Consider the following 23,452-nt stretch of genomic DNA (forward strand, 5'->3'; position numbering starts at 1 on the left):
CACCCCCAGCTCAAGGGAGTTGAAAGCAGGTCTCTCTCTGAGCTTGGTTTCCTGAGATTGTTTTAGAATTGCTTCAGTTTAGACATGCTGGTGCTCAGCTCTGCCCACGAAGTCTCCTCCTTTTTGTAATACAGAGCATAAATGTTGTATGTCACTGGTACTTATATCATGCGGCAACATGACATGTGATACGCACTTCTAAGCAGCTCTGATGTGCCAGAGTACAATGACATAACAAGGTTAGCCGTAAGCTCACTTATTCATCAGTTTATAAAATCAATATCTAGGAAAAGAAAATACACCCAAAATACTGAGAAAAGAAACACAAGGAGTTCATTATCCAACACAGAAGACTTTATTTACAATTAGACATAAGGATCTCAGAAAGAAGAGTTTGAGCTTTATTTTATTTGTATTGAGTTCATTAACATTTCTAACAAATGTTTATTCTGCACTGTTTGAACAAATGTAAATACTTAACATTAGCCTTAATATCATGAATTAACAATAACTGTAACCAATGCTTTGGACAAAATAACTACTAATTATAATCCAAGTGCAGTCTAGGTGTTGAACATAGTTTAAAAGTCCAAACCTGCATTGAGTTCAATGAGGTTATACATATGAACCAAAGCATTTTTGTGCATGCAAAATTGGGCCCTGAGACATTTAAAATCATGGCCTGACTTGCTGGATCACTGCTGCTGGAGCACCACATAGCACTAAACACCACTAGCAGAGCAGATGCTAGCTTGCTGACAATGGACTTGAAGCCAAAGAAAATGAAGCAGAAATGCTAGTGTATCAAAAATGACAGGAGCCTTGCTGTTGTTCCTTTGGTGAAAAGATCTCACTTGTAGATTCTGGCACATAAGACTAGTTTTATTATAAAAACTTGGTGTCAGATCTTGAACCACAGCAGAGATGAACATGTTTTAGAAGAGAAGATGACTTAATGATTTTAGTGGTCCTCATACTTTTTTGACCAGGCCATAGGACTCTAGGGATGCCTTCAACTGTGTCAAACTGTCCCCAGACTAGTATGAGAACAGAGCATCACATATGACACTAGCAATAATGTAGAGATGAGAGAATGGTCTTATTTTTCATTGACTAGCAAGCACCATGAGTAATCAAATGCATTGGCTCTCTAAGTGAGAGCATGGATGTGTGCCATGCCTCCTTCACATCTCCTGCCCTGTTACTTTGCATTTCCAGCTCATGGCTGGAAAAAGAGGGTGTAGCCATGTACCACATAGACCTTGCCTTCAAGAATAATCTCTTGGGATTTCTGTGATTCATCAGCTCTATTGATAGTTACACAACTTTGTTCACAAGGAATATGGGATTAAAACAACAGCATTTTAGTCTGTTGGGTTTTATCTCTTTATTTCCAAAGGGTCAACACACCTTCTAAAGATACCTGGTGAAAGATATTGTCCTTTACTAGCAAGATAAATCTTTCTGGTTTAAAGTTCATTGTAGCACTATTTCCAAACACCAGTTTATGAAAGGCTGGCCATTTTTGATCTTCCTTTTTCTTTGCAGCTCTTATTTAAGGGGACAACAGATCAAAGAAGAAATCTTAGAAAATGCTGAACTTAGGCTCTCATTCGGAATTCAGTGAGTCCATGGGAAAAGGAGAAACACCACAACACAAAATGTCTGCCCCATTGACTCTCATTTCTAAGATATGGCATTCAGATTAAATGAAAAAGTAAACCATTTATGCAGATGGCAGTGTTTGCTACCTGTCTACAGGCTGATGCACCTCATTAAACAAATGGTTGCACAAATTTCCTTGTAGCAGATGGTTTATCAGTAAAGAATTGGGGTTACCTGTTTTCATTTATGTTCTTCTATAGCAAGGAAGTGGAACCCTCTGATGTTTGATCAAAATCATTATCTCACTCCTTCCTGTGTCTGGAGCATTCTGGAATATTTTCTCTTGACTTTAAATGTAACATATGAGATCATTCCCTAAGGGAGGCCTTGGGCAAAGTGGGGTTAGGGCAGAGCAGAGGCTGGTGTTCAAGCAACAGCCAGAAAGAAAAGCACACGGGAGGCAACAGTAAGAGCAGTGGAGCAGGTTGGGAGTTAGAGAGTAGCTCAGATTGCTGAACAGCTGTGGAGCCAAATGTTGATTAGCTCCATCAACATATGAATGACTGGGGTGTGTCTACGAGCCATCTTCATATTAAATGTATAAACCATGTATCTTAGTAAGTCTTTTATTAAATTCATGTATTACAGTTAGTAACTTTACATAATAAACTTCACATTCAATGCAATTCACATCCCTGAATAGAGGACAGAGAGCAGTTCTATTGCAGCAGCTTCCATTCCCCGAAGGAACAGAAAGAAACATTGCAATGAGAGCATCTAGAGCACAGCATGAGCTCAAAGGTGTTGTCATTCCCAGCCTGTGCTCAGAGACAGAACATCAGCAAATGGCTTTCATTTGTCTTGAAAATCCCAGAAGAAAAAAAGTAGCAAGTTGCATAAATGGCAGAAAGTGGACTAAAATCCAACTGCATCTCAATTTCAGTCTGCTTGAATGTCATTTAAAATTTGTCACAAGGTTTAAATAGTCAAAGTTATTTGAAAGCATAGTTTCCATGGTGGCCTCTTTAGTGATGTCAGAAGTGTGGAACTTTGGAAACATCAGCTTATTTGGGTTAGTGAGTTGGTCTTCTCAAAATGGAAAAGCATGTTGAATTCCATAGCATGTGGACTGACTGTGCCTTAGATCATACCTTTTGTCTCTGAATTTTAACATGCTGCTTGGCTGAAATTTCAATTAAATATTGCCTACCTCTGAAGTCTTTTGTTACCTATAGTGAAATAAAATCAGAATTCAGCATGTGATGAGGTAAGTCATCTTCTTAAAAATGTCTTTTTACTACAGCATACTTTTCACCACAGCGTTCATGTCTCTGCACTTCTTTTAAATCACTCCAAAAATGTGGTTTTTTCCCTAGATGTCAGTGCATTAATCCACCCCTTGGTTATTCTACCCACGATGGGAGTATATTTAGTCTTAGTGGGCTAGGTATGTTCAGGAGATGTTTAGACTAACATGACAGTGATGCACGACTGAGAGAAAGAAGCGAGAAACCCTATCCAACGCTCAATAAAAAATGTCATTTACAGTGGCTTCTCTGAACCCCAGTCCTGGAAGAGCACAGGAATCCGCAGCTGTGTGGCCTCTGTCCCAGAGAAGTGCTAGAGGGCACTTCTGAACAGTTTAGCAGACTTGGATAAAATGTCTATTTTCATAAACTCACAACAATCATGTTGTGCTTTGGAAGAAAAAAGATGTTGGTCTTCTGATATAGTTCCCAATACCCTCTCCTGGGTGTGTTAAGAGCATCCTGAAAGATTAAGGCTGGGAAGAGAATTTTAAAACATTAGCTATATTATCTGGATGATTTCCCACAGAATAACTGCTGAATTTACCAGCACTTAAAATAAGAACAGCTAAATAGGTAATGATTCTGAACTTCTTGAAACCCTGAGGAAAAGTTACTGCTGGGGGCTGAGCCATTAGCTTACTTACTTATTTTAATTTCTTTGATCTGCATATGAAATAGGAACCCAGGAATGCGAGGAACAGCACAGAACCTGCGACCATTAACACCATCTGCAGCACACTCAGCATCTGGACCCGACCGGTGACTTTATTTCTGAACATTTCTGCTTTCTCATCCCCAATAACAGCAGACTGAAACAGTGCAAGAAAAATGTCAGTGAAAGGTAAGTATGCAAGCCCTCACTTGCTGAATATATTCTTGGCATGTGTAAATCACAGCATGAGTTTAATTGTCCAATTTCAGGGCACCAAGATTGAAAACGCTAGGTCATTTTTTTTCTTTTTTTTTAAACAGTGAAGATTAATAGATAGAAAATATACTAACCTCATTTAGCCAAAGAAGAGGAAAAATATAAGGTTTTTTAACTTTTGATAAAGCTCTGAAATGATAAAATAAAATAAAATAAGTACAGCATGTTATCTTTAGTTTGGTGCATAAGCCCAGTCTCTACTTAAACATTTTTCTTCTCTTCTAAGTACATCTCTAACTTCAGAAGTACATTTTTAGTATACTTCTGGACTGAAAAAAATCAACCTACAATTAATAACAGCCATTTTATATATCGGGCAACCATCTCTTTCTGTCTAGTCTTCCATATGTGGGTAGTCAGAAAGAAGAAAAGCTGGACACAGGTAGGTGTTGATGGAAGGATCTGAAGATCTGTGTGGTGTTCACCTGCCAGATGTACAGGATCCCGAAATGCACATCTGTACATGTACATTTGGGCCAATGAAGAGAAAAGAAACTAGAGACCCATCAACCCTTGTGATAAAATCCATCTAGTGACAGAGCATACATAAATTCTCTCTCTCTTTGGATTTATTACAGAAAATACATTTTGCCTTCTAGCTCCTCCTCATGGCCCCCATTTGTGTTTTGTAAGAATGTTATTTTTAAGAACATGTTGCCTTGTAAGCTTCTGTGGGGAAATCAAATGTGTGTTAAAATACTTGGGCAGTGCCTTGCTCAAGAAGGCTTGCTCTTTTGATGAAATTTATGTTCTCTGAAAAGTCATGGCTGAAATATTTGCAAGAAAGACAGAAAGGCTTTGGGAAAGTATTTTTAATCCTTCTTTTCCCAGCCATTTCTACTGACACTCTCGTAGACCAATCAGCCCTCTTGAAAAAAGTCTTTAAAAACAAAATAATGAAGTAGTACTTACTCAATTTTTGGTGCAGGCTTCACAAGGAGGTTTACTTGCAGCCTTTTCGCAAACTGTAGTGTAAAACCAGTGATCTAAAACCAGAAAAAAAAAACCACATTAATTTAAATTTTTGAATTGGATGTCTAAGCCTAGAACATGGACTGTGTCAAAAAGCACTTTGGTATTATTTTATCCTTATGTTTTGAAGGATTCAATTTTTATCAAATTTTAAAGTTTCTAAGGGTCTCTCATTTCTCATAGAAGTTCTGATTTTGTGGCTTTACCATAGTTACTTTTGTAATTTGCAATTAAAACTGGAGGCAAAAAAAAAGGTTAAAAATACTAAATCAGTCATGAAATGTTTCATATAAAAATATGGTTTAGGTTTTTTTCCCACCAGAAATTAGCTAAATTTTCTTTTTCAGTAAGAAGGATGTTTAACTTGCATAGGGCCAAAAACAAATAATTCATATCAGAACGAACATATCAAAACAAAGGTTAGATCTTTTCTTCATGTCCTTCTTTTCCCCCCTGTCCTCCACAAAAACAAGACAAGGTGTGATTCTTGAAAATTTCATATCAGATTTAGGAAATTCTGGTTGATGTCTCTTCCAAATAAGGTGAAACAAAGATTTAACTTTAGATCTCCTCATTGAAGTTACATAGCTTAACTGTCAAATCAGATGACTAAAAATGTTTTAGTGAAAAATCCTGAATTTTACCTTTTCATCCAAATTTAGAGCAAAACAAAATTTTGAAACCTTAGAATTCATCACACAATTCAGAAAACTTTGGTAAATACACTTAAAGTTAAGAATCTGAATCACTGGAGCAGAAGTAGCGGTAAAATTGGAGGCAATCAAAATCAGAGCTGTCATAAATTCATTCAGTTTGGGAGCTCTGTGGGACAATCCAAGCCACAAAGACTACATTAGGTCTATTCTAGACTAGTCTGTTCAGACTTCTAGCGATTTTCTTGGAAATAAACTGATCTATATTTATTTAACTTCAATTGAGATACTAATTATACAAAAATGGCTAGTTATAGAAAATGAAAAAAAAAAAATTATAGAGGGAACAAAAGAACTTTCATAGAAAAGAATTTTTTCAAAGTACCTGAAGGTCACAGAAAAGCTATGGTATACTTCAAAGTTTGTGGAATCTATTTAATCCCACATTCCCAATAAGAAAAAATCAAAACTTGTTTTCCAAACTTTGAAGGTCAGAATGAGACAAAGTTCTGCTCTAAATTTCCCCTGCTAAAACCATAACACTTTTGTGAGTAGATCTTGCAAAAGTAAGCATGAAAATATTGTATCTTCTGCTCGTCCCTCTGGTAAAAGGCCTACTCTACTGCAATTAAATTTAAACACCACAAGTTTACTGAGTTACAATTATTAAATGTTTGGACTTACAGGCTCTACATCTAGAAACGTCTCATGCTCGTTCTCGTTTGGGCTCAGGCCTTCAACATCATGCAATATAGAATCACTTGCATGAAGAAAATGCGGGAGAGAGATAAATACCGGTCTTCCTATTTGAAAAAACAAGCTCACTTGAATCATTAAGCCTTGTTTCAGTGCCCATCTTCTGAGGCCATTTTCCATGCAAACAGAGTTTTTTATATAGACACACAATCCTGACAAAAATGTTAATAGTCCCACCACCCCAAAAAAATTTGAGCACTTCTGTGATTCTACTGTCATGAAGAAAATTTGCGTGGTGAAATAAACTGTAGTTATAAATCTTGCTTGTCTGTGTCCACACTGGACACAGTGCTGGCAGGGCTCCCACTTTCATGCTGAGGTAAGGACGTGTCTGTCACTGTTTCCCCCCACCCTCATGATCTTGTTTCAGTAGAAAGCAAACCTGAAGGGAACCCTTGCTGTCCACTCTGCACCAAACGCAGACTTTGTGTATATTTATTTTAGTAAACCAATGTTAAACTTAGCCAATAGTGTCTCTCAATCTCTGCACGTATATAGAGTTGTGTACACACACACACTCTGTGTGTGAATTATCACAAATACGAGGACTGTGACTATCTCTGGCTTTTATACAGTGCCTGTAGAATCCTTTCCTTTCTACACATGCATTCCTGCAGCTTCAGTATACAGTCTGTAGTATCACAATTTTGCATAACACTATGCAAAATACAAAAATACTATAGTCCTCATTTTGGGAAATGAGGCTACAGAAAAGTGAAAGGTCTCACAGGCAATCTGTGGAAGAATTCACAGACAAACACGAATGTCCTGGATCTTAGAGTAACACCTTAACTGCAGGACATGTCCTTTCTCCCCAGTTAAATGGTTTGTTTGGCAGTACCGTGTCATTACCATACCTGCTTTGCAGGCACTAATGTCTAGGACTCCAGCTATTGTGCAGTTCTTTGATATGACTTCATCTGTACAGAAGCAATAATTGTCTCTGACTTCAGCAGGCGATGCAAATGCTTCACGAGGAACTGTGAAACGATAGAGCGAGATTCCCTTCACATCCTGCTTGCCCTGGAAAACTCCGTAGATTGATCTGAATATAAAAGAGGAGAAACGTGTTTGGATTTGGATTAAAAATCTGCATTCATGGCAATACTCCTTCAGGATGCCCCAACTGTCTCTCTCTTAAAAGGAACGAGTGCTCCAGAGAGCCAATGTCCAGGCTCCCGTCACACTGTTCAGCAGCTGGTAGGGGCGTTCCCCTGTAATGGAGAATACGCCACATGTTCACAAAAGGATGTACAAGCTCAGAGGTGAGCGTGACAACACACAAAAAGACAGACAAAAATACTAATACTTCTCATAAACAATATGCACAAAACTAACAAATTAATTAAATGCTCTTTTCTCTACACACTTCTATGCTGACTGTTATTATGAGATTTTTGAAAGTTTTTGGACTACGGTAGAGATACTTATCAATATAAATCAGCTCTGCTATAGGTTTTTGGTGACCTGATGGTACTAATCTAAGTTTTATGATGCAGGCAACATTCTGCATATAACCTTATATATATGAACTGGAATACCACTTAAGCTTCTTTTTGCTGATACATTATCAACTGATATGGAGATACGGTTGTTACACAGTGATGTAACCAGGGCAGCAACACTTTATATTGCAGCCAAACAAAAGAAGGGTTCTGGGTTTTGCAACATGGACAGAACCATTTTCCATGACCTCGTTTCAGCACGACCTTTGCGCGATTGTTACTGTACTTCTTCATTGTTCATTAATTGCAAGAATTAAATGGCCAGAGGGATCTCTCAAACTGTGTGCAATCGATCCAAAGAATTTTATCATTTCTCCTCTGCATAGAATTCCCTTTTCCATGACTTGTGAAATGCTTTCCAGTTTGGAGATACAATTACTTCACAAAAAAAAGAACTTTGACTTTACGTAAAAACACTGATCTTTAAAAACAAACAGTCTGCAAAGCAAATGGCCCACTTTAAACCTAGTTAAAAGGAAGCAGCTGTTTCCAGGCAGCAAAATAAATACAGGGGTCAAACCTCCCAAAGTAAATACACTGTGATGCACTTTACATCTTTTAACATTGCTTTCAACGATCCCACCGGAGAACTCGGGGACACTGGATAGCCACAGCAGAAGCAGCAGGCTGAAAAGCCATCAGTATGGGATGTACTAAGCAGGTTTGTTTTGTTTGTAAATACATAAAAATAAAATATGTAAAAATATCCTGTGAGAAAACAATTTTGAGTATCTAGTGGATGACATCAAATCCTGTTCTGCATAGAGGATGCTCTGCAGAAATGCCAAAGACGGGCCTAACTGGCCCCTGCTGTACCTATTGCCTTCCCAGAGCAAATAAGGCAGGTTACAGGCTGGGTCCTGATCTTAGAAGAAGTTCAAGACTTTGAACCCCGTGGCCCTCAGTGTCTTTCATAAATCTGTAACAGCTCACGACAGTGTCAGGTACTCCTGAATTATACATCTGTAACTGGCTGAAATAAAATGCACCGTAAATAGTTTGTTACTTGACACAAATAAAAGTGACAGAATCAGGTTCTGAATCATGAGCACAGCTCACAAATTTAGTTGTGTTTAGGGGAAACGTTTATGTTGAACTGCCTCGGTGACCTGAGCCCAAGCAGAGCCACTGCAGCTGCCCTCGAAAAGGAAAGAGCATTCGGGCGGCACGGCAGGGTGTCGCACACCGGGCAGGGACCAGCCTACCTGCAGATGTCGGAGGAGAAGAAGCGCAGTACCTGATCCTTCTTAACAAACGGTGGGAACGATGCCCCATCTGTGAATCGAATAAAATAAGAGTTTGAAAGTAATTCCACTTAGAAGACATGATTTAATTTCTAGCTCAATACTCAGCTGTTACTTTCCTATAAAGCTGTGAAAAAGGTAAACACAATGAGTCATTTACGGAGAAAATATTTACGTAAGTTATTGCACAGTGACAGGCACTCCACAGATAAGATCGTATTCTTTTTGAAAGCGAGCCAAATTATGGCAGCCATTTTTTTTTTCACAGATGTGAAGCTATATGATCAAGCCCATTAAAAACAGAGGATACAAAAAACAATCCCGCTTAATACGAATCCCAATACCTGTTGCCATTGCTTGAAGTTTCATGCAGTCTAAAGACCTAAACCTTTCTGGAGATGCTTGGCTCACCTGCAGCTATGGCACTCGGTGCTTACAAGAAACACAGCTTTAGACTTCAAAACTGCCTATTTAATAACCAGCGCTAAACCTTTTTTCACCAAAGATTGCTCAAGCAGACCTCTTCTTTGTAAGCTGAGATCCTCTCTATAGCTAACGGAGAGAAGGAAGCACTTCTAGGGCACAACCCATCTCACCCCATGGGAGACATGCAAAATAGGTCAGAGGAATAGCACTTTGGTGATGTTTTTTTCTCCACTCGTTATAAAAAGAACAGAGCCAGCCAGTTCAGATGCATATTTCTGCATTGCAAGCATCCAGAGTTAAGTAAGAGGACTCTGCCATTTTCCCAAACAAGGTGTTGTAACAAACCTTTAACCAGTACATTTGTTACTTCTTGCTACAATTTCTGTTTAGTTTCTTAGTCAGCAGCCATAACCAAGGGATTGAAAACATCTGTGATATCTTTGAATCTAGTTGGCAAGAGCGAGAAAGCTAAATTACATACTGCCACTTGCCCACTGCTGACAGAAGCACTTTTTCTTAAAGAAGATCCAAGATCATCCTAGACACACACTTTATTTCTAAATCTTGGCCGTGTTGGAGAGTTTGCAAACATGGACTCATTTCAGGCCCCATACAAGAATACTGCTTAATATTTTTAGCTAGATATTTACTTATACTATACATGCTGCACTTTGTTGTGAAAGCTTACATGATAAGAAGGAATTCTCACACTTACTTACAAGACTTTTTAAATCTGCTGCTTCTCTAAACACATAGTGTCCCCTGAGCAGTCGCACTGAATGCTCTTTAAACTGTGCGATAACCTTTGCTAACAAGGAAAAGCTCCACATTTTCACTGTAGTGGAGCACTTAGTCTAGTTAGCTGTGGAAGAAATAAAAAGAAAAAGCTGACCCTGGGAAAAAAGTGTTCAGGCTCCATAAGAAAGAAGGAAAATCTCAGAACCTAAGAAAATATTGCCTCTTATAAAATTAATTACATGGTTTAAAAAGGAACTAATCCTTCCTACTCACAGACTTTTGGAAAGTCAGATTCTTGTGATGTATTTGAAATACTTCAAAATAACGTGCCATGTGCTCTGGGTTACAAGGAAAATGATCTATACCAGGTAAAGCAGCACAGAAAAGGAAAAAAACCACCCAAAAACCTGCTTGTTTTGATACTCGCTCACTGAAGGCCTACAACTCCCTGTAAAAGCCTCCACCATGACATCTGCCAGCCTCAGCTCAACAGATTCTGGTGTCCTCACAGCGACGCTTTCACTCACCAAGAAGAAAAATATCATCTTGACCAAATGTCTCTTAAACAACTGTCCTGATTTTGGCTGGGATAGAGTTAAATTTCTTCCTAGTGCTGTGTTTTGGATTTAGTATGAGAAGAATGTTGACAACACACTGAGGTTTTCAGTTGTTGCTAAGTACCCTGCTAGTCAAGGACAGCTCCCATGCCCTACCAAGCGCAGGTGGGAGTGAGCATAGCTGGGACAGCTGGCCCAGCTGGCCAACAGGGTGTTCCATACCATGTGACGTCATACTCAGTGTATGAATGGTAGGCGTGTTCCAGGAAGTAGCGATCGCTACTTGGTTATCAGTCAGCGTGGGTGGTGAGCAATTGCATTGTGCATCGCTCATTCTGTATATTCTATCATTATCATTATCATTATCATTATCATTATTATTATTATTATTGTTGTTGTTATTATTATTATTATTTTCCCTTTTCAGTTCTATTAAACTGTCTTTATCTCAACCCACGAGTTTTTCTCACTCTTACCCTTCCCATTCTTTCCCTGTCCCACTTGGAGCGGGGGGGAGTGAGCGAGCGGCTGCGTGGTATTTGGCTGCCTGCCCAGGTTAAACCATGACAACAACTCAACTGTTTTCATATGCATTCCAAAAGGAAATTCAAAAACATTCCTCTCTAGTTTATTCATCCCAAACTAAACTACTTCTCTTCTTTATCCCTTTAGTGGCCTCCAAACCACCTGTCTGACAGCCTTCTCCCTTGTTACCTCAACTGTTTCATATCTCATTACAATAATTTCTGTCCCTTCTGGTGCATTTAATTTTATTTTTCAACACTGTAAATGAATGTACATTATTAGAATGCAAATGTATTTTTCAATTGCTATAGCAAAGAAAAAGAATCTTAGTTGTATTGTACCATAAAGATAATTAGTAGAAACAGAGAGCTGGATTCTTTTCTTGTGTCTTTTCCACATCTACTCTATCTGAAGATGGTGTGTGTATATGTATATATAAAATAATGTACCGTAACGTATAATAGATATAATAGACATGCACATATGCATGTATAATACTAGTAGTATGTATACATTCATATTTATATAGACATTTAATATACAGAACACAGAACTGTCAAAGCCCAGGGGAATTAACTTTAGTATTGTATCTCATTATTCCCTTGTAATATAAAGAAATGTGTTGAAGTTTTAAAAAACTTTAATAGGCTCACCTGTGCCATTAACCAAATCGCAGTGATCATCCCAGTATGAAAGATTCCTTTAAGATAAAAAAAAAGTCATGTTGCATGTAGTATATTACACCATTTGTAATCCACTTCATTACCTGTATTGCTAAATATAGCAATATATTAAATATAACTGCTCCAGTATAAGCCTGATCCATTCGCAAAGTCAGAGGATAGAGATGCTCATTCATTTATTCAGATAAACTATATGATACATTAGAATAGGATAAAAGGGATCTAGCTACTTAAGTATGCAAAACAGAAATAACTACTTGTATCAAAGAATCAATAATTGTCTTAAACCCAAGCTCCTAACAGAATCATGAATAGCTAAAAGAGAGACGTGGTTTTGCTAAGGCCGGGGCTTGATCCAGCTTTCTTTGAATTGTTGAAGGTTTTCCATTTATCTATAGCTCCAAGCTTTAAAAGCCATACCTTGAAAATATGTATGGGTTTTAATTATACAATGCTACGATACCTTTTGTTTTTATAGCTTTCAATTATCGCTGTTTTTTTAATATCTTCTTTCCCAGTATAGACTTTGTAAAGTCCGTCGAATGTCCCATTATACTGTAACAGAAGAAGGAATAACACAAGAAGAAGGAATAACAGTTAGAATTACTGAACCAGATTGTAGCATTGTCACATTTTCCTTCCTCACAGCAGCTGCCTTATTTTTTATTCACAGAATGATAACTGAAGGCTTTGCCTCCTCATTGGTTTCACTTACCGGGTAGAAGACTCCCAGAACTGGATCCAAGGGGAAAGGGACCTTGTTTAAGAAGGGATCTTTGTACCCCCACAGTAATTCTTTCACTGTTCTGTTCTGCAGCATGGTTGACTTAGAAGCTTTAATCCAAGTATTTAATAGTAGTTGTATAAAAGTGTTTGTATACAAGGCAGGTGCAGCCTACAACAGCAATAAAATTAATGTTTAGCATAAAATTAATGTTTAGCATAAAATTCTGCATGTGCTTTGGATCAAAAACATAGAGACTGACTTGAAGAAATCTCTGGCAAAGCTGGTTTCCAGAGTTGCAGCTCACTGTAAGTTTCTACTTAAAACTGACACTCCTTAACAAAACAGTTATTGGACATAACTTACACAAAGACAGACAAATTGTCTTTACTGCTTACATGGGTTCACTAGATCATCCCTAGTCACAGAATCACAGAACAGTTGAGGTTGGAAGGGACCTCTGGAGGTCATCTGGGCCAACCCCCTGCTCAAGCAGGGCCACTGAGAGCCAGTTGCCCAGGACCATGGCCAGATGGCTTTTGAACATCTCCAAGTAATAATCTCAAATCCCTGTCTGTATAACACGGGTTGTACCACTTTCGGTTTTCTACCTCTTTTCTGTCATCTCCGTATGTCATATACTTCAGACTCACTCGCACTATAAACATGTAAGTAAAAATATACAAGCCTTGTTACTTATTGGTTTAGGTATGTGGTTTAGATTTGCTGTTACGCTAGCAGCAATACAACTGTCCCCTGCATAAAACTGCCCAAGTGCTGAATTTCCATTATTCCTTTACTTAGAAAGAATACATATTTGCAACAAAGAAGTTCTTTCAGAACAGTCTTAATGCTAAATAATGGATAACTTTTCCTAATTCAATGAAGAATAATGTAGATTTACCAGCAGTAATTGTAATGAATGTTCCCAGAGGCATAAACACAAAGTCAAGTCCCTCAAGGCACTGCATAACTTGTGGAAAGCAAACAGAAATGATCTATGTTGGCCTGTCTGGTGAAGCAGGAAATCAATTTTGATAAGTAAATCTGTGTAAAACCCAGTCATTCTCTTAGATCAGGTGCTCAGCCCTTTAGCAGACCATCTCTTTGTACTTAGTGCTATGGAGATAGCAATGGAAGAGTGTCTTTTGCTCTCATTTTCTGCCCTCCTCAACCCCATGAATCTTTCACTCTTGTCTGAACTTGAACACCGAGTAAGCAGAAAGCATGGATATGACAAGATTATGAGATAGAGAAGATGTGGGTTCAATCCCCTCAGGGTTAAGACAGTATGAAAAACATCTCTCTGAATTCACTTGTGAGTATTTTGACAACAAGGTTATGATATGAAAGGTGGGCTCTGCTGATTGACAGGTGGGATTGAAGTCAATGCTGTCAAACAAGACAGGCAGAGCCTCTCTGGGAATTCAGGCTTACACCAGTTTGTTTCTGAACAGCTAAATGGGGCTTGAATCCCCTGGTCCCTTCTCCCCTGACACGGCTGCTTTCAGGCATGAGCCTATGCTTAGACCCACTACCTGGCCCAAAGTGTGGGAGCTGAGCAGTGTTAGTTAATACCATGACATGAAGGACTGAGATCAGAAAACAAGATCAGCTTTCCAAAAGAGAGATGCTGGCCTAAATTAGGACACAGGCAGAATATATCTGGTCTGAATAAGGTCATTTGCCTTTATTTATTAGGCCTTTTCTCCCTAGAGAAAAGAAGACTCAGGTGGACTTCATCACAATATTCCAGTACTTAAAGGGCGGCTAGAAAGAGGATGGAGGCTCTTTTTTCACAAGGAGCAAGATGGAGAAGACAAGGGGCAATGGGTACAAACTGCACCAGGAAAAGTTTCATCTTGATAGAAGAAAGACATTTTTTACAGTGAGAACAGTCAATCACTGGAGTGTCGTAGAGTCCCCGTCACTGGAGTTTTCAAGGTGCAATTGGACAGGGTTCTAGAAAATCTCATCTAGGCTCCCTTTCTCAGAAAAGATTGGATCAGATGATCTTTTGAAGTCCCTTCCAACATGGGCTCTTCTGTGATCCTGTGATTGATTCTCTGATTCTATATCGTGCTAACATCAAGCATCTCTTCACCCTGCCCCTAAGACCCACCCTCTCGCAGTGATCCTGAAGACTCACACAGACACCACAGAGTTAGTGCAAGACAATCAGGCAACACAACCAGGGCTGAATATAAATACGAAAACTGTACAAGTCAGTCAAGAGCAAACATTCTCAGCCTGTGACAACACAAATACATCTGGACTGAAAAGACTCTAGCACTACTTTAGGTGGGGACCCCTGTGCTTTTCTTTGAAGGACCAAGGTCTCAAGAGGACAGCAGAGCTCAGGGGATGCCATTGCAGTCGTGCTGAGGGGCACCACGGGGAGCAAGCAGCTGGGGCAGCGAGGCCATGCATACACTGAGCGTGGGATTTAATCCTGCCTCCCCTGCAAAGCAGGACTGAGGATATTATGGAGAGGGTATGGCAAATCCGTCTTGTGCTGTTCATGCTGTACCTCACACAGATAGGGAATCCATCCACAAACTCTTGATTCATTCCCACACTAAAATTAACTAGGAGGATGCTTTTTGATACATCCCATCCAAACTGATGACTTTGCTTCCATTGACTGGAACAAGACAATTTTCATTTACTGTTAAGATTACCCTGGGAATATAAGGAAAGCTTAAGATATATGCAATATGTCCTCAGAATTTTTTTTTTTTTAAAGACAGTAATACAGCTATCCTCAGTGTGGCTGACACTCATGTCATCTGAGTTCATAGAGAGGAAACCTATCCTGTGGCAGTTTCAGTATTACTAATGCTAACTTCTCCCCTATTTTCCATTTGAATGAGGACATTATGGTTTTGTTTCTTTACTTACAACAACAGCAAGGTTGAGGCACGTGATGGTATCATTTTCTGTCCCAACAGACATATCAGGTTCAAAACGAGCAACGTTAGGCAACATGTAGGATATTGTGCCATCAGAGTTTTCTGTGATATTTTCTTTGGGCAAATATCGCACCCTTGAAATACAAAATAAAAACACAGAATATTTTTAACATTTGTTTTTTGAGACAACACATAACCATGCCTGACCGAAGTTTTTTGAAATGTTGATGAACATTTTTGTAGATGAGTGTTGAAAATTTTATAACCACTGAAAGCATTCTAAACTTTTCATGTGAATATATGTGAAAATTTCATTTTCTGTAAAATATTTTTCTTTTGGAAATATTTCCTTAGTGCCTAATGGATTTTTTTTTCTTGATACTAAAATGAAAACACATATTTCTTTTTTATTTTTATTTCAATAATGTACCTTGTATCTTTTTATATTTTGTTTAAAATTAATTATGTTTTGTCACATTTTTTTCTAAGCTTTCTCATGGTTGCATGTAATCAGAAGGGAATTACTCAGAATGGTCAATAAATATGATAGGACTGTGTTGCAACAAAACAGATTGCAGGTTAAATCTGTAATGGGAATCACGTTGATAACATTTCATATGCACGTGGGGATTTATAAGCATTCTTTCAGCTCCACTGAGATTCTCATAAGTCTCTCAAGCACGCCCTGTCAGCAAATCACTAAGGAACAAATCTCTGAGCTGCTGCAGTTCTAGTTTTAGCTCAGCTCTTCAAGTCCCCATCCTCTTGCTGGCCCCTCTGTAGAGGCAGCATCCAGCAGGCATCATATGACTTAGTCTATGCTGTGGGTCCACAAAGCTTGTCCCAGCTCCATCCCAGAAGGGATCTTCTGGGTACTTTATCAGATCTTCCAGCCTGGGCGTGGGGGGACCAAAAGGTACAGAGAGCATTTCCCCATCGTACAGATGTGGCCAGTGCAGGTGGGCCTTACCCCAAAAGCAGATGGGTCTTGACTTCTCAAGATTGGCTTGTGTGCATGCCATTTTAATTAATAGCCTAATGTGTAGAGCACCTCCCTGAAAGTTGGGAGATTTGTTTTCTAATTAATGTTACTTCTAACTGGAGACAAAAGACTAAAAACAAGGTTTCCCACTTCCCAACAGAATCCTGGGGACAGCTGCGTTTTCAAGGCCAAGGGAGACTGAGAGAGAGAGAAAGACCCAGGGTCACAGTGATTCAGGTAGACCCAATATCCCAGGTGAACATGACTGCAGCAGTGAGAAGAGCAATAGTCATCATTTCTTACACAGTCTCATCCAGGCTTCTGGCAGAGATTTGTTCCTGAGAAAATAGGTTGTTTCCTGATTCCTGTGTAACCATTTCCTATGTCTTCCCAGGTACTTTACGAACCAAGGTATTCCAATGAGAAATAAATAATCTTTTTGGCATCAAAGCCCCTCAGTTTTAGATGCCGCAATCCAAAACTATCTTGCAAATATAATATACTTCCCCAAAGATATTAAGAAAAAATATCTTATCATTTTAGGAAAGCAATTTCATAACAAGGGTGCCAATGATAGCTGTGTATTGGGCTTAATGACTCAGGAAGCATTGATTAGTCCTATGTCAACATTACATTTAAAATGAAGCAAATGATTAAAAGCTTCCTGGAATGGGGATGGACTGTTGCACCTAGGCCCTAGCTACATTCAGAAAAAGGAATGCTTTTCAGAGGAAAAATTGAAAGAGGAAAAGCTATAGATTAAATAGGAGCAAAGAATACAAAACACATTATTAAAATAAATATGAGTGATAAGATATGGGTGATAAGATGATAATCTCTTGGATTTACGGCATCTGGCATATTTTCTTCTATGTAAAAAGATGGCAAACGCTGAGCAGCAACAAATGCAATGCGCCTCTGTGTTGTGGTGGCAAACGCCTTGCTAATTAGCAATTGTTTTTCATAAGAGCAAACAGCTTCACACCCAATTACCTATTTCTATATGTGTTTTCCCAATGTGAGAGCCAATATAGGAAGTGTTTGTGATTGCTGTCTGTAGCTGCAATTTAGGCATTTTTTGTCAAGTCTGACCAAAATATGACAATGGAATTTCAAAAATAAATTTTAACTCAGCGGAACTTTCTCTGACTTTAACAAAACTTCTGATATGACATGTCACATATTTGCTTACCTGTATGTGTAAGGTCCTCTTTGTTCAAGTTTTGGACGTGCTCCTTGGTCTAATACCTCTGAAGGATTTTGCACGTGGAAAACCCAAAACTGCCTGTAAACTGAACTTCCTGGCACACGCCAATTTTCAAAAGCAATGGTACCATTTGTAATGACAGCTTCCTAAAAGGACAAAAATCAAAGCTAAAATTAACCACAAAAAATGAGTGACAAGCTGCATTTACTTTCCAGATGATCCTAAAAGATTCCCAAACAAACAGAAAAAAACGCTATTTTATCATCAATATGAGGCATACAGTGCACATTTTTGGCCAACATTTGAAGGCAGCCTGACATTCCTGCTCAGTGAGAGCAAAAGTGAGTCCCCCTAAAATAAGTGACCACAAAGCTGATATAATTGCTATGGTAGCCGGTAGCAAAGCTTTCCTATTGCTGTGGTTGGGCATTGCCTTTGTTCTCAAATACTTACCAAATCCACTGATTATTTGTAAAAAGAAAATCTTTGAATGACTGAATGATACCCAGCAGTTTTTAGAATCCATAATCTACTTTTCATACATTTGCTAATATCCCAGAGGAAGAAACGACAGTTATCTCTGAGCGTTACTCATGCACTAAGTCATTTTGCACTCAGCGAAAGCAAATAGTGTTCTTGCAGGACTGGTTTTTGTCAGAAAACTCTTGTCACCAAAACTGAGACTTTCTAAGAAATCTCTCTAGTTTTGGTAACATTTTGTTAGGCAGGTTTCCCAGGTCCAGGGAAAGAGGGCAAAATATGGCCATAAGGACAAGACGGGGCATTGGGAACCACTCTAGAGTAACCAAAAGCCTTATCTCTATTGCACTCAGATACAACATGGTAAATGCCTATTCAGTCCTTGGGACTGTACAGTGAAAAGGAGAGTTTGAAGGTAGGCTTCCTGTATTGTCAGGGGAATGCCTGTGTTGCCTGGTCTCCATCAGGCCTCTTTCAATATGATTTTCCCAAAGCCCTGGGATAATGTCCTTTTTTCCCCTTGGTAGTAAAAATTTAGAAAAGTTTTTTCAATAAGAAGAAAAATCTAGGCTGCCTGGCTCCAACATATAAAATGCTTTTTAATTAGAGTTGTGCAATCTTATTTAGTTAATTTGCATAGCTCACAGAGTCCCAGGAAGCAAAAGGCTGGGATCCCTCCAGATAGCAAGAAAAGACATTTTAAATTACAAGTTGCTAGATTTTATTTCTACCTTAATATTCTGCCTCTAGAGTTTGCTTAGCAAGCAGCATCAAAAAAAAGGATACTATCAATCAAGAACCACTGCAGTTAGAAACGAATACCATGTCTTGGAGAACTTGTAACACAGACAGGGCTTTGTCTGTGGAAAGCCTGTTTGTATGGTGGAGTTGCAAATGCCTTGCTGGTGGTGTAAAGCGCTGTCTACATTTGTGTGAGAGGGGAAGGAAACCTTGCCGCGGCAAATGTGTTATCAGCTTGAGGTCTTGCACTCAGACTCGACAGCTAAAATTCTTTTCAGCCTCATTTTGCAAACCTCAGGAGGCCGAAGACTCTATCACAGCTGTGATCCAGTGTGGGGCAGATCATCTCCGTGGTGAAGAGAGAAATGCTTACATGTTTTGGAAATCACCTTTTCAGTTTCCACAGAGAATTGCTCAAATGATGTGGGAGAAGCAGGCTGATATAAAGAAAAGTGCAACTCGGTCTGCTCAGCGTCTGTCTGTGATCTGTACTCAGCAGGATCCTGGGATGGGGGCAGATGCGAGGATTTGACCCCTGTGTAACTGGGATAGGGAAATGGTTAAGGATTCCTGGCAGCTATATGGTCAAGAGGAAAAACTAATCTCTCTAGAAGTCAACAGCACACAGGCACAGAAATGAATAGAGAAGTTTCAACCTTGTGACAATAGATTTTAAAGCAGTGTTACCTGCTTCCTAAAAGCTTTAAGTTTTCCCCTCCATCCTTTCCTCCCTCCCCTTATAACCCTTTGCTAGGGGTTATAATAGCACAGAATGGTATGCAAACTCCCCTGCCACTGCAGAGTTTGCTCAGGGTGCCTGAGCCATAGGACCTCTCCTCCCATCCTTGAGAGGTGCAGAAATAGTCCCCAACCTGCCTCTAGCTTTAGACATTTGGGGCATTTTGAAAAATGTTTACTCTGCAATGATCACGTCTTATGACTTTGTGTTGACTTGGAAGAATATAAGGAACATGCTTCCTCACAGCTTTCTCCATGTAAATGATCTTATTTTTTCCAAAGGGTGGATCTTTGCCTCTAATCCTCTCTCTGCTATTGCAGGGAAAGCTAAGAGCGTGCAGGACTTTATACCGGCTTTTTAGTACAACCAGGACAACTTTCTGTGTTAACTGAGACTGTTGGCAATGTGACAAGCCTTTTCATGTGCTTTCTGTACTGCCCCTTACTGCACTTTACTATACTATGTACTTTCTTATCAATTTAGAACAAATTTGCTGTCCACCTAAAGAGGTGGGGTGGCTTTCCTTTATTTTTCATGCAAGAATAACTACTATGTCCACATTATACCCATAGGAAATGCCAACAGAGAAGAATTACTTCGGCAATTGTATGAAGAGGTCACTGGGACCTGAGTACAATGACAGCCAGCTCACACCGAGTTACTGTGTAGATTTGCAGCCCACCATTTACTCTGTGCTAATGCCACCGTGGACACTCTTGGGGGATGCTTCAAGGCAACAGCTGATCCAACCCGACAGTGCTGCAGCCAAAGGGGCAAGCCAGCTCCCGCAGCACCCAGTACCTGATCCACGTGCCTCCCCCTTCCTTTGTGCCAGCTCTCATTCCTCAGGGAGCTGTTTCTGCCTGTCGGACTGGAGGAAGACTATTTCCTTTTTTTTTGCTGGGTTACCTTTCTACCAGTGAGCCACTTGGCTCGGTGGTGTGGGTAGGGGGAAGGATCAGAGAGTTAAAACAAGGGAAGCAGCAGGACAAAAGAGGGAGGGGGAGGAAGGGAGCAAGACCATTATTTTCAGTGGCATTCAGCCATTATTTTTAATAACATTTCTCCCACAAAGGAGGTGTGTATGATTCTCTGTCACATACTTCAAGCATGAAAATGGTGGGTTAAAGCAGAAGAAAATCTAAGAGCTCTATCTTTATTCATGTCTTCATTTAATAAAACTAATATCCTCACACCAGCAAGCCCTTGGGTTTTGGCTGTCTGATCGCTGGTGAAGTCAGCCCTAAATATTACCCCTCTCTATGGCTGGTCACTTGTATATTCCCCTAGTAACACTGCCATGCTTTGTGATATTACGAAAGGTAGGGTAATTTGAGAAACTACTAATTTGCAACTGATAATATGAAACTTTTCTCAAGTCCCTAGTTGACCTACATCAGCTCTAGTATCTTATGCAATAGTTAACAATTGTTAGCAAAAGTAACTATACCATATGTAATTGCTACACAGCCAAGTTTATCTCATGACCTAACTGTGCAAGGCTGAGTGAAATCAATGGGAACTTTAACCCCTTTTGCTTCTGACACAATTTTTCCCCACTTGTGGTGTGTCAGCTGGCAATACATAAATTCAATAAATGCTGATCAGTCAGCAATAGAAGCTTGCTGTACTTTGTTGCTTTATGCTAAATTCAGGCATCATGATTTCTGATGAAGAAATACAAAATGTAAGACAAAGTTGTTGTCTTGACAAAGGATCTGGCCAGATGGACAAAAGATGCCATTTTCTGGGAACTGAGAAATGCCATGAATACTTTAGGCTGTAACAAAATTGTTACTGGTTTATCTCTACGTGTTGTATGTGTTGGGCTGCATATGTAAGCTGGAGGCAACAAACAATACAATTCTGTAAAACTGAGTAAGGTAAGTTCCAGGAAAGCAAATAATCTTCTTCCATTTTGCAGCTGAAAGCCATTTATTACTTTTTAAGTGATGATTATTAGCTTATTATTAGCCTTTCTATTCAGGCTTTGTTGGATCAAAACTTTTAGTCCTCTTTCAGTCCTTGATCATAAAAAATTATGGAAGCCAATCAAGTTTATCATTGATAATGCTGGAATATGTGTGATTATAGCACTTATGTTCTGCTGAGAGCCAGCAGTTGCTTCAGCTTCATTAGTTTAGATAAAGAAGTGGCATACAAATGTCACAAACACAATTTTAAATTAGAAGTGTTTCCTATGCCTCCAGTAGGAGGAGATATAATCTGGCCAAGCATAGATAACAGAAATGTAGAGGGACAGGTGGTTAAACATAGTAATAGCTAAAATTGATAGCTTTATTTCTAAAAATAACAGAGACTAACCCTGGGGACTCTGCAGAAAGAGTGCAGCACTGAGGTATTGTGCCAAATCATACACCATTCTGTATTATCAGTTCATCAGGAATTAAATATAGTAAGTAACATTATGTGGCTTCTGTTAACCTCCTGAGCTCACGTGCTCAGCTAGAAAGCAAAAACTCTTAGAGAAGTGGTGATAAAGATTTTTCTGGCAAATGAATCAGCTACCAATGAGTTTGAGTGGTTAGACCTAGCTGGAAAAAAAAGCTGATCAGCTGAAAAAAAAAAGTTTTATCATAACTGAAATGATGGGAATTTTGTCTAAATAAGTAATATTGTTTTAAGGGAGGGAAAGGCAAAAAGGAGTAATTGAGCCATGTCAAAATATCTCCTTTCAACAACATCAGATGCAAGCTTTCTGATTTGTTGTTTTTAATTCACCTTTGCTTTTGATTTTTTTTTAATGTTAGACATGGTAATGTCTAATAATAATGATAATAGACATGATAATGTGCAACCGAAATGTGTGGAGTAAGTTAAAAAGGTACATTTTGATAGCCTCAGACAAAATATTTTTTGTAAAGAACTCCAGAACATTCATGTTTCACTCCTAACTTACCAAGGACAGTTTTCTAAACCCCTGAGGCCTTCATGGAAAGGCATCTCTCCCCTCTGCATAGATTCAGCGCTGGGGGAAACCAGAGTTTTTGCTCTTTGGTACTGAAACCAAAGGCACCTTTTAAGGGGGAAGTCTCCTCTCCCTGAATAGTATCAGAGCCAAAATAGCTCAGTACTAATCTCGCTCAGTGGATCCCTGCCAAGATGCTGCTGGTGGTGTCATGTTGAGTGTGCTCTTCAAGTGACAGTTTCTTTAAAGAGCCTCTACAAAAGATTCAGAAAATGTATGTAATGTTGAAATTCTTTAAATCTGCTGGAGGTAGGAGTAGAAACAGCTTATCCCAAAAAGATCTGAGACACAGGTAGACCAGTCTGGGGTTAGAGAAGATAGCAACGTGTTTTGTGTTGAAGCACAGATGTATGTTAATAAACTGGAACACATGAAGTGGTGACATCTTGGTGTTACATGTTACATGGACTTTGTCTGGGTTGTCCACCCATGGACTGTTCATGGGTGGAGAACAGCACCTACCTGCTAGGAGATAACAGCTTGTACCCTAAGAGTCTCTGTTAAGTTTCTAAGGGCACCTGAGATTGTCTTTTCACTTGCAGATGCTTTCTCTTTGCTGCAACAACAGTATGCAACCTTCCAGCAAAATACGTCCTGCAGTGTTTACTCAGGCTAATCTCTCAATGACTGCAATAAAGAAGAAATGAGGCTGATAGGGTTTGGTAAGCCGCAAAGATGTGTGCTTAAGGGAAGCGTGCTCAGGCTTCCACTGCTAGCAGAAAAAGAACGGTAAAAACTATTCATTGCATTGATTTTTGAAGCTAAAGTTGTCCCTA

At 39.2% G+C, this 23,452-nt stretch overlaps 1 protein-coding gene across 4 annotated transcripts in view; it reads right to left on the reverse strand.

Annotated features, from left to right (window-relative positions):
• Nucleotides 1-332: 332 nt before the first annotated feature.
• Nucleotides 333-23,452, reverse strand: part of CD36 (CD36 molecule (CD36 blood group)) — a 30,160-nt gene continuing 7,040 nt past the window's right edge. For 2 of the 4 annotated variants that reach the window (XM_075144490.1, XM_075144499.1), the window contains exons 3-14: nt 17,713-17,873; nt 15,528-15,672; nt 12,618-12,797; nt 12,366-12,457; nt 11,873-11,919; nt 8,935-9,004; nt 7,082-7,269; nt 6,153-6,271; nt 4,756-4,829; nt 3,918-3,972; nt 3,560-3,724; nt 333-2,834 (exon numbers count right to left, since the gene is read on the reverse strand). In XM_075144490.1, coding sequence (XP_075000591.1) covers nt 3,560-3,724; nt 3,918-3,972; nt 4,756-4,829; nt 6,153-6,271; nt 7,082-7,269; nt 8,935-9,004; nt 11,873-11,919; nt 12,366-12,457; nt 12,618-12,797; nt 15,528-15,672; nt 17,713-17,873 — 1,296 coding nt within the window. In that variant the 3' untranslated portion in view covers nt 333-2,834. Of the gene's footprint in view, nt 3,389-3,559; nt 3,725-3,917; nt 3,973-4,755; nt 4,830-6,152; nt 6,272-7,081; nt 7,270-8,934; nt 9,005-11,872; nt 11,920-12,365; nt 12,458-12,617; nt 12,798-15,527; nt 15,673-17,712; nt 17,874-23,452 lie in introns of all 4 variants that reach the window. The other 2 variants (XM_075144481.1, XM_075144504.1) reach the window with 1 other exon arrangement.

The sequence above is a fragment of the Calonectris borealis genome, chromosome 1, assembly GCF_964195595.1.
Source record: "Calonectris borealis chromosome 1, bCalBor7.hap1.2, whole genome shotgun sequence".
NCBI classification, from domain to species: domain Eukaryota; kingdom Metazoa; phylum Chordata; class Aves; order Procellariiformes; family Procellariidae; genus Calonectris; species Calonectris borealis.